Raw genomic sequence first — 12,392 nt, forward strand, 5'->3', positions numbered from 1 at the left:
GCACTTATAAGCTGCCCCAAACGGGCCCTAAAAAAGATGATCCAAAACTTAAGGCGTTAGATAACTAAAGAGTTGTCAAATGATCTAAGAGTCTTAAGTGTAAGTGTAGCAAGAAAGTTTTAATAAGGTCCTGATTGATTCTCTCCCTTTCTTCTTGTTTCTGTATTTCCTCTCAAAAAATGTTAATGTGCTGCTGTTACAATGTTTTATTATTTTAGGACAAATTTTGGACAATTGGAACTCTTCTAAGCAAAGTTTGGATGCCCATGATTGCTTCTAAATTTTTTCGATTGTCTTGGAAAAAAGATCGGGTGATGGTTTAGGGCCCGTTTGGGGTAAGCTTATTTGGTGCGGTGGCGTTTTGAAAACGCACCTGACCTATTTGGATAAGCTGCGTTTTGGTTACTTATGCGTTTTTAAAACGCTGAAGGCATCATTTTCACACCGCGTCTATCTAGGTGCGGTTGCAGCTTTCTGGCTGTGGTCTGGCTTTTTCAAAAAAAAAAATTGTGATAGCCACCAAACAGACCCTTAATCACGTTAAAAGCTGAACATCTGTTGATCTGTTAGGAGAGTAAATGTTTTAGTTTTGACTTATGTAAAAAAAGGTAGAGAGGTAAACCTAAAATACTTAGGGATGTTGTTTAAAAAATGATCTTATTTATTAGAATCGATAGGACACAATGTAGAAATGGATTCTTGTAGTCGACCCCACTTAGTGGGATAAAAGTTTCTTCTTCTTGTTGTTGTTTCGAAAAAATTCTGGAGAGAAAGAAGAGGGGAAGTTGGAAATTTATATTTAGGATTGGAAGTTTGAGCGAGGAAGATGGAGATTTAAAGTTTAGAATTAGAAATATGAAAATCCAGTTTTCATTATTTGGAATGGATTTATTTATAAAATCGAAAAATACTCAAAATGCTAACTAAACACGAGGAGCAGCGAGAGAAATTTCTTTATAATTAAAAAGTCTAAACTAGCTTACATAAACCAAGGAGAGCATATCTCTTTAGAACTGATAGGCTTAATCAAGTTTTTAAATACATTGATCGACCAATTTTTAGCCTAGTCTAGGAATTGATAACATCAAATAAAACTAAATTCCATCTTAAAATGGGTTTAACACACTAACTGACTTGCTTCAAGCCTAACATGGACTGATTACCTTAGATGGTTAGCAACTTCAAATCACTTGAATTAACATGAGAATTGATTAGGCTCGCACAAAGAAAAAAATGTCAAAAGTTTGTCAAAGTTATGAAAGAAATGTATGTCAGAGTAGTTATTAGTATTATGAGTCATTATGAGTGACTAAGGAGTTTTCAATCATGGTGGTTCTACATTAACAATGAACATTAAGTCTTTACCTTCTTCTATTAGTTATGGAGATGCTTATAAAGGATATGCAAAATGAGGTTTTTGGTTTCTGCTTTTTGAAGATAAAATGATTTTTATCAGTGATATTTTTGTTGATAAGTGTAAAATTCTAATGATGGAGTGAGTGTATTGAAAATAACAAGCATGATTAATTGAAAAAAATATTCGTATGATAAGTAGCTTTTTGGATATTTATATTACTATTTTGAAGAAATATTATCAGAGCATATGGTTGTACTTACATGTTATGTTCTAAGCATCTTGGATGTATCATAGGTATAAATTGTAATATAGATGAAAATATAACTTTTTGAATTAAGACTCATTCTTTAGAATGAAGAAGTGCCTTAGAAGTTTACTGTGATGAGAATACGTTTGAGATTGGAAGATATGCTTTTAAGATTTATAAATTTGCTAACTATGTTGTGTGTATTTGAGTGCTATGCGATAATAAAATTATTAATAGATAAGTCGAGCGTTATAAAAATGATGGTGTTTAGATTGATGTACTGTAAACGCGGAAAGGATGTTTTGATAAATGATTATATTAGAGGGATGGTGAGAGTGGCATCTATTTAATATAGTGAAAAATCATGCAGATCACGGCAGTGAGGGAATTTATGGTGGAAGATGCACTGATATGATGGATATATAAAATTAATGTCAAATGCTTAGAAAGAAAATTGGATAGAAGTGATGTAGAAAGATTTCACAAAATATGTTTAACACCTAATGTAGTACTCAATAATTACAAATAGAGGACTTCGATCCAAAATCTTGATTCCAAATAGTTTTGAAGGCAAACGATGATGATTGTTTTCCTAATTCACTTTTATAGTTTCCTTGTCTTTTATAGATCTTTTTTTTTGTAGTTTTATGGTGACCAAGTTATATATCATTGGCTCAAAATGCCTTTATTTTGTTGAGTTGGAGATTTTGAACTGCTATCTTTTTCTATGAAATCATTGTTGATGGTTATAGCTTTCTGATTTAAAATCTAAACAACTCTTCTAGCATTTACGTAGCAGTGCCGTATCTGTAGAATCCTTTTTTCGGCATCTATTATGTGTTTCATCTTGTCTTGGTCCGAACAGTTAAGCTGTTTTAACTTGGATGTGAGATTCAGGTGGAATTTATTAATCTGCTTGTCAGAGCTTTCATCTTAATTTATCAATTAAATGTTGGCAAAGAAATAGCAATTTCAGTTGGAAATTTTAGTATCCCTATATCAGTAGAGAGATTGCTTGTTAGAAAGGAAGAGGTAAGTATGCTCGTCTTGGTTTTCTTCTTTCTTTCTTTTTGTTTGTGAATTTATTCCATTCTGCCTGAGTTGTTTGGCAAAATCTTTTATCATCTCACGGAACTAATCAATTTAGTATATGTAAATTTCTCTTATCAAGCCAATAAATTGGGAGCAATTTGATTGTTTGCTAGCTAAATAGAACTAGTTATATTCATGCCAAAGCATTATTATTATTTTTTTGAAACTATGATTTTTTTTTTCCTGCATGTTTATTTGCATTTGGTTTTGTAACAAGATAATCTAGTTAAATGCAAATATTTTTCTCTTTACAGGGTCTTGTGAATGCAGTTATTGAGGCAGATAAAGATGAACTTGACCAGGATGGTAGATGGCCTTTCCAGCATTTTGTGGACCAACTCATTCATGATATGTTTGATCCCAGTCAGTTTTTGTTTTTATTGTTTTATTTTTTGGATGGTGTATCAATATTCTCTATTTTCTGAACTATCTATAATGTATATTTTCCAATGCATCTTCTTGCTTGTGTTTTTATACAGTCTGGGAGGTGCGCCATGGGTCCATTATGGCTCTAAGAGAAATTCTGACTCATCATGGTGCCTGTGCTGGAGTGTTGTCTGTGGATCTTAACTTGGAAAAGTCCTGGTTTGGTGATATAGAGGACATAAAGTGTGAGAAACAAATAAGCGATTCCTGGAAAATTAATCTGAATGTTCATTTTCCAGTTGATGAGGATGAACCTCCGCTAAAAAGGCACAAGTCTGGTATCGAATTTAGTGATAATGGAAATAAACTTTGTTCTGTAGAGTCTGTTGGTGGGGAAATTAAAGATAACTCTATCATGGGCACAATGGAAGGACAAATTGTCTATCCTACACTGGTAAAAGATGATATTGTTGGAACTCATGTTAAAGTGGAAATGGAACCATCTTCTGGCGGACTTAATTATCATTGCAAGTTGGAGGATGCTGCCTCTCTTGAATCATCTTTTGAAGATACCTGCTCTATTTCCAAATTAGACTTAACAACAAATCTTCCTAAGGCTTCCAAACTTATGAAGTTGATTAAATTAGCTAGGTATTCCCGGATGAAGAACTGGGAATTTTTGCAAGATTGTGCTATCAGATTTTTGTGTATACTATCCTTAGATCGGTGAGTAGTTGTTTAAAGGGCACATTATATTATGTATAAGATTTTGCTGGAGGACTAAATTATTTTCTCAGATATTTATACAATTTTTTTTTTCTTGTTTGCCTTATACCAATATAATATTCTTCTTTTAGTTTTAAACTTTATTTTAAATTTGCTTGTAGATTTGGTGATTACGTTGCCGACCAAGTTGTTGCACCCGTTCGCGAAACTTGCGCTCAAGTTCTTGGGGTGGTTTTAAAGTACATGCACCCTTCATTGGTTATGGAGACATTAAAGATTTTATTACATATGCAGGTAGCTTATTTGACATCTCATGGTTATTGCAAATCTGTTCATTGTGTCTTCTTCTTTTATCATCTCTCTCTGCTCTCTGTTTTTTTTTTTTGCTTTCAGTGCAGACAAGAATGGGAGGTACGGCATGGCTGTCTACTTGGGATAAAATATTTGGTTGCTGTTAGGAAGGTATCATTTTCTTTTTGACTAGGCTAAAACAAATTTAAGTTTTAAATTTTTCTCAAAATTTATTGTTGTTTTAAGCATGAATTTCTTTGTGGTTCTTTTATGTGATTTAATGTAGTAAGCATGTTGGAAGAGGTACATAATATAGCTCAGGAGCGTTTGAGCTGGAGGATTAGGGTTGTTGTTGGGCATGGTTTATTGGAGCATTTAAAGTTGTTAATGTCATTAGAAGTGGTTTATGGGATGATACTGGTAGAATATGATGGCGGGTGTGATATTATAGGTCTTTAGCTGGTAACAAATTAAGAATTAGGCATGCCAAACAAGAGGAAGTTTGAAAGTTATAATTTGTTGATAAACTTCCAAAATATGTTTAAAGTACATCAACCTACATTAGTTTGTATGGAGTCTTATTGATGAGATGTGATGCATGTGAGCTAGTTGATATTATACGTTCTTAGCTGGTAATGAATTAAGAGTCAAGTGTGCCTAACCAAAAAAAAAAAAAAGGCGCAAGTTTAGTCTTCATAATGAAGTTTGAATTAATTTGTTGATAAAATTGAAGCTTGTCTTTAGAGACATTGAATACTGTATTCACACATACCTAGTTTAGTTGGATGTCAAATCGTGAAGAGTCCCAAGAAAATCCAGAAAATTGTTGGAGCCTCGAAGCAAAGTTTCTTGGAAAAATCCTTGAACAATCAAAGAGGCTGCATGTCTCAAAATTTAGTTTCTATAGGGAAGAGACTTGTCGCTTATCTTAGTATGTAGGATTAATATTATTTTAACTCTCTCTTGTAAACAATTTGTATGGTCCACCTTCTATGTGACCATGACAATTTAATCTAGTACCGTAAGTTTTATTTTTGAAATGGAGATTAAAATAGCACTTAAAGGAAAAAAGTGAAGGCAAACTGCGAGAAATGCCCAATCCTCTTAGTCGTAGATGTTGAAAATAACATGGTTGGAGTGCTATAGGCTTATGGATGATGTAAAATTTATATAGGAGAACATTATTGTATTTATTCCACTGTAAAACTTAGTTTTGTACTTGCTGCTATATTTTTTGTGAGTCCTCAAGTATATGTTGCATAATCTTTTTGTGTCTATTGCTTTTCTTCATCATGTACAACCATGTGCCCTTTATCTTTTTTGTTTATTGCTATGTTTTTTTATCTTATTTATGACCTTTTATTCCTTCATTAGGATTTTGATTCAGTGAACGAGGCTTGAATTTACCTTTTGTCTGCTTTCATAGTTCCATCACAAGACAATGTTACCTTGTTTGCATGGATTTTTCTGCTCTGATGGTGAGAGTACAACTTTTACGGAGGTGAATGGTCTTGTGTTTTTAATTAAACTAGAATGATGAAATGTATGGAAGCTGGGATTCACGAATAATAATAAAAAAAACTAAATCTGCCAATATTTGCAAACAATAAATACAATAATTAGAACTTATAGGATAGTTTAATTATAAATCAATGGCATATTCAAACCATGTAAAATTCAGCAAACACTTATATTTTAATCACCACAATTAAATCACTTGTAGCATCAAATTTGAGCAAAATTAGGAACACCAGCGAGTAATAATATGTGGAAGAAATTAGGGGTGTGTCGGCCGTTTTAATTTTAAAACTTAAAAAAAAACTTGGTTTTATGATTTTTTTTGAAAAGGAGAGATGAGTTTTATAAATATGAAAATAGTTTTGATGTAAATATAATTTTTTGAAAGTAACATTTTAATTTAAAAATAGATGAAACCAAACGAGTCTCACATTTTGGATAGTTTGGATGACTAAGCATGATACTACGAGTAATATACTTATCCCGAAGAATAAACATATCACTTGTAGTAGGCTCAATCACCTAAACTAAAGAATTTGTGACATCCGTTTAGTCTTTGAAATATTTTATATGAGGCCAACAAGTTTCTCTACCTAATATAAGCATTAGATATAGTTTATTTTACCTGGGTTCCTAGTTCCCTATAGAGGCAAATCCCTATAATTAATTACATCTTAAATGACCAGAGTCACTTAAATAAACTCTCGATTAAGATAAGTGGTTTTACCTTCCAGATTTCAAAGTTTAGGTTTTCAAGGTTGGACATGAGAAAATCAAATGGGAGTGACTCAAAATAGTAACAGTTATTTGAAGGAATCCAAAGGAATGAAGAGGAGGGGATATCACAGATCCCGTGGAAACCTCAGTGACTTCCCAACTATGATAATGTTTGACTTTATATCTTTGAAATGATGTTATTTAATGTTTAATCCTGCAATTTATTTAGAATTTAAGATTTACATTCACACGATATTAGATTGTACATATAACCAAAAAAAAGATAGGAGAATTTACACTGTACCGTACGGTAACTTCAGAATCCTAAAGTGTTAGGACTTATAATTGCACAACATGATTGTGCAAAGACCTAAAAGTGATATGTAAGGGTTTATGTTGCACTAGACAAACCACCTCGAATCTTATGGTTGTTATTTAAACCAAGTGTTCGGTGATGTGAATGTGTTTTGATGTCTCTGATCCATCTTGAAGTGGCTCCTCCGTATGTCCTCGTCATACTGCCCACGGTGTTCGATCCAAGTTTTCGGCGTAGCAACTTTGGGTTGGGTTTCAATCCTATATAAACACTAGGTTTTCGTATACTAAGACATAGTGTATCAAAGAAATAAAACATGCGGTATAAAAGAGGATAACAATATAACATGCCAGGAGAACTGTATAACATGCTGTGAAATAAAATGCTGTAATGTAAATCAAACCTGTATGTTTTGGAGACCTGCTGCTCGTTTAAGCTGGCTATTATTCACTGTATAAACAAAAGAAATATTACCTGGAAAACTCGAGAAAATCGATAAATAATCCACGACGGAAAATTCGAGAAAATCGACAAATAATCCACGACGGAAAACTTGAGAAAATTGACGAGTAATAATTCAAATAAAACTATCAAAACCTCGGGAAAATCCCAGAGAAAAGACCACGAGTGTTTTGTCCAAAAATTTTCGATAAAACATACGAAAAATCTGAAAAGAGGGGACCACAAGCACTCGGGTTGGGGCTAGACTCAAATATATATATTTGTACTCGAGGGACGTCGAATGCTACTATCGGTCACCCGGATGTATAAAGCCCGCCATTCTACTAGAAGAATATCCTACTAAATCTAACTTAGGAGGGTACTCCTTAGCCCGGTATCGATAATCAACAAGTGGACAACCAATTTGTAACACATTTTAAAATTTATATTTTAGCATGTATATATATTTCAGGCATACAAAAGTAAAGTTATATTAATTTTATAGTGAAAATTTTTTTTTTATAAATATTGTATATGTTCTTATCAATTTATTTTATCAATTTTTGAAAAAGGAATAGTTGTCCACGAGTCAATCACGTCGTCGGGCATATGACCGCCAACAACCTAAGAAGGTACGGGTGCCCCGCTAGTCTTATATCGGTGAATGATGCTTTCATCATACAGTTCATCAGGTCATAGAATTGAGTCATGATGTTGTAGGATGAGGTATCATTCTGCTCTACCACCGGCGTGCCTTTGTCATCATCGCCCTATGCCTGATGATTTCTTATATAACAAAAAACTGTATATGAGCATTTATGCATCAGACATAAGTACAGAAAATCAAACCAAGAAGTAAGGAAAAAATGAATAAAAATGGGGATGAGAGAGAGGAGGAATTGATCCACCCAAAAGATCAAAAAACAAAAGGGTGAAACAAACCTCAAAAGAGAGCCCAAGATCCTTGAATCAATCCAGAAAGGATATCATTTTCTCAAATTTTATAGAATTTGACCAACCCAGAAAGGGTATCCTTTCCAATTCTTGGTTTCAAATAGGTTAAAATGGACTCAAAATTAACATAACACTATACCCATGGCTCCATTCCTTGTATGCACTCACACACCTAATCCTGAACCTAAATATAACATTTATGTCATCCAAATTTTAATATCAAACTTCCAAAACCCTTTTCCAAATTACAATTTCATACTCTTCCCAAATACTTTCAATTTCTTCCTTTCATTAAAAGATTTTTATTTCACATAATCATGGAGCTATTTAGATAAGACCAAATAAATATTCGTAACTAGGGGCAGCAATAAAGAGGAATGACCACCACACATTTAAGCTCACTGGTAGAGTCAAGAAAGGGAAGGTCACCACAGAATAAGCCTATGGATAGGGGCAAGAAAGAGAGCAACCAAGCCCCAAACAAACTCATGGCCAAGGACCACAAGAGAACAAACCAGCCCCAAAACCAGCTCACGGGTAAAGCCAGAAAAGAGAGCAGTGCTCACGGATAAGGCCAGAAAAGAGAGGAGGGCTCACGGATAAGGCCAGAAAAGAGAGCAACCAAACTTCATGGCAAGCCCACAAGTAACAAAATCATGAAATATATCATGAAGTTTCAACATAACTTCACAATTTAAAACAATAAATAGGATAAAGTTCACGGGCAGGGGCAGTAGCAGAAAGCCAAGCCCGAACCAACTACCTTTAACATAAAAGAGCCATGGGAAAAACTCATGGCTAGGATAAAATGAGAAGCAAGCTAAATCCCAACCAGCCACAACACCAACCATAGTATTAAGGCTCAAGGGTAGGGGCAAAGAAGAAGGCCACAAAGGCAGCAGCACCAAGTAAGACTCACGGCCAAGGCAGCGGAAAGGAAACCACTATAAGTACTGCCATTACATCGCCTTTGATATACATAAGAGAGTGAATGGACAGACTATTATAAATCATTAGGATCAAACCCACTTTCATCACATAAAGTATGACATTGCTTACATTAAATATTCCCACATAGAGATAGATATTGAAATTCATGAATTTTGGGATGACAAACTTGATTACCCATAAAAAAAAAACTTCGGAGGAGCATTAAAGAAGAGGCCCCCAACCAAACCATGCCCACCAAAGGGGTCAAACCGAGCTTAAGGAATGGACCGAACAGTAAGAGATTTCAAAATAAGAAATTTCAGCCAACATATAACTCCAAAAGAAGCCCAAACCCATCCCTTCAAATGGGCCAAAACTAATGTAAAACTTTCAGCTAAATTCAGCCTAGAAGAAGCCAAAATCGAACTCACCAAAGGGGCCAAAAATAGCAAGGATTTTAGCCAAGACATGATGCCAAAAGGAGCTAAACCGAGCCCAAAAACAAGACGGCAAAACAGAGAAAATTTCCAACATTTGCTTTCAAACAGTGATAGGTAATATGAAATCGATAAGCCTGAATAGATTTTTTTTTTAGAGCCAACACTTTCCAACAGTCGTTTTGAATTTGAGTAATAATAATAAAGAGATCTGATAATACATTCTAACATGCATTTCTAGAGGGGCAAATTTCATTTCAAAACTACTATTATGATACTTCCAAATATCTCAAGCAAGAAGAACAGATACAACTCATACATGCTATATTTTGATGTTTATAGGAATTATTTCATGCTTAAATCTCAAAACATACCCAAATCTTGCTTCCACATATTTTAAAAGAGATAGGAAGTATCTTTAGATGTCATCCGAAATAGTGCAAAAATAGAGGAGAGAGGAAAAATACATCTTTTCAGCAGATTTAAAACAAAATTATAAGAATGATTCAAGAAAACCACTCCAATAGAAATTCTCCTCCTAAAGACTTCAGGAAACAACCACGAATGCTCCGCACCACAAGCACACGAGAATTCTAGCTTAGAGAGGATTTCGGCAGAGCTTCTCTTCCTACAAGCCTCAGAAAACAGCACCCCACGAATGCTCCACACTCCAAGCACATGAGAATCAAACTTAGGAAAGATTTCAACAGAGTTTTTTTCCCTAAAAGCCTCCAACAGTAAAACCACTGTCTCACTTTTTCTCTCAAAAAATTTTCAACAACCCAAAACAGTAAACTAAGAAGCCATTTTTTAGGCAGAGAAGAGAGGGGAAGGAGCCACCAACCAGCCTAACTAGTAAACGAATCACATGACGAGGGAGTAATTGCTACAGTAAGGAGGGAGACAGTAAAGCCTCGAGAAGGAGAAGGGTCGGCTAGCTCGCCTCTTGCAATTGGAGAGCCGAAAAGTCGAGGGGAACTCGAGGAGGCGAGCCGCGTACGCGAACGACAGAGGAAGAGTCGAGAAAGGGAGAAGAAATCGCCGCGTGGATCGTCCGCGGGAACTAGGGCACACGAGGGGAGTGAGATGAGTACTGCGAGATCAAGCCACGGGATCGAACGATGGAACGGGTCAGACGAGGGTTTAAGTGCGTGGGTAGAGGGGAAATAGAGATTAGGATTATAATTTTAATATTATAAGTAATAAAATATTTAATATTCCTTCAAAAATAAAATTTGATTCGTACTTTCTATTTGTGTGTCAAAACATAACAAAATCGGTGTCTATTTTAGGTAATTTTGACGTTCCGGACTTGCTGGCGCTATCCGTTTCACCATCGAAAGTCGTTTTGACGAATTCATCGATTTGCATGTCATTTTCTCGTGTCGGAAATTATGGCAATATAGATGTCCTTCATGGCTAAAATTGGTGTCCCGGACGCGTTGGCGCAGTCCATTTTGTCATCGGAGGTCGTCCGGAGAAGTTCGCACTTTGACCCATCCTTTAAACTCAATTTTAGTCTGATCTTTTGCAATTTAGTGAATTTTGTACATTTTGTGTGTGTGATGATAAAGTCCTGAAGAGGTTTTCCTAGGGTTTGAGATCCTATTGGGAATTTCTCCTTGAGTCCACACATGATAGTCCTTAACCACTCGACCAAAGGACGATGGTTTGAGACCACTTAGGCTAGACACCACAAGAGAATCGGGAAGTGACTGGAATTTCTAAAAGGGATGAATTTCAATACTAGTTTTCTAAGATAGTTAACAGGAACCCCTAGAGCTAGATCCTAGAATCCTAAGGAAAAGAGTAATGACCTCAAAATGAGGTCAACAGGGTGCAAAGAAGATATCGAAGTAAGAAATTCTTTACTTGCTTTGGTGCAAGGAGATGACTTTTTCCCTGATAGTCACACATGCTCTAAAGAATCACTTATTCAACTTGCATACACAAGTTTGAAAATTAGAAAATAAATTTTATTTTACTAAAGTTAACAATTTGCATGCCGTAGATCCTCTATTTATAGACTCATCAACCTCAGGATAGTATGTATAGCTGGCATATGATCAGCCCAATATGATATCAAATACCGAACTAAATTCCATTTTTGATTTTATCCACGAGTCCAGTCTATAGTAGGGAAAAGGGAAAAACCTGTGTATCCTAAACACCCATCATGGAAACAGAAAGCTATCATAGATGGAAATCAGAAACAAGAGGCTCTGGTAGAAGGAAATCAGGATCAGTATCTAAAGAAATAGCCCTATGTATGGCAATGCCAATATCAGCTTGGCTATAACAGCATATGGAAGAAAGAACTTAACAAATATATAATAGTAACATGAGAATAGCAGATAATTGTGACAGCAACTGGGAAATAACAGCGCACCGCCAGGGAAATTCAACAGCCTGTAGGAATAGAGAACTCTACAGCCCATATCACCTTTTACCCTCAAATCCCTGCCTTGTGAAAAAAACAAAGAACAATATCTCTGTTTGTCAGTTTTGAGAACTATTTATCAGAAAATAACCTTCCTATATCTATTGTTGTTTTTCATTTTTTATATTAAATCTAAATATATTTTTCTTTTAAAGTTAGATTGGATTGACATGCTTAGTTGCCTACTATATCAAATTCACAAGTGGATCGACATGTGCACTATACATTCTTCTTGTAATATAACAATTTTGCCATTTCTAATAGCAAGTTCACCTCTTGCTTTGTTGCTGTTATTTAGGAAATGCTCCAGGACCTGTTACCTTATATTCTCCCTGCATGTAAAGCTGGACTTGAAGATCCGGATGATGATGTTAGAGCTGTTGCAGCTGACTGCCTGGTACCTGCTGCAGCAGCCATTGTTTCTCTCAGTGATAGAATGTTACATTCAATTGTCATGTTGCTTTGGGATATTTTGCTTGATTTGGATGACTTGAGTCCATCAACTAGCAGGTACTTCTGTGTTATTTGTTTCGTTTTATTACAGCTACAATTTTTTTTAG

The 12,392-nt window shown here is 35.0% G+C and overlaps 1 protein-coding gene across 1 annotated transcript in view; it reads left to right on the forward strand.

The window, feature by feature from the left end:
• LOC110021688 (TATA-binding protein-associated factor BTAF1) overlaps positions 1-12,392 on the forward strand; it is a 78,798-nt gene that overhangs the window by 23,350 nt on the left and 43,056 nt on the right. Inside the window, 5 exon segments of the mRNA XM_020720280.1 lie at positions 2,951-3,059; positions 3,176-3,788; positions 3,950-4,082; positions 4,182-4,250; positions 12,131-12,342. Coding sequence (XP_020575939.1) covers positions 2,951-3,059; positions 3,176-3,788; positions 3,950-4,082; positions 4,182-4,250; positions 12,131-12,342 — 1,136 coding nt within the window.

This window comes from Phalaenopsis equestris, unplaced genomic scaffold (genome assembly GCF_001263595.1).
Source record: "Phalaenopsis equestris unplaced genomic scaffold, ASM126359v1 Scaffold000140, whole genome shotgun sequence".
NCBI lineage: Eukaryota > Viridiplantae > Streptophyta > Magnoliopsida > Asparagales > Orchidaceae > Phalaenopsis > Phalaenopsis equestris.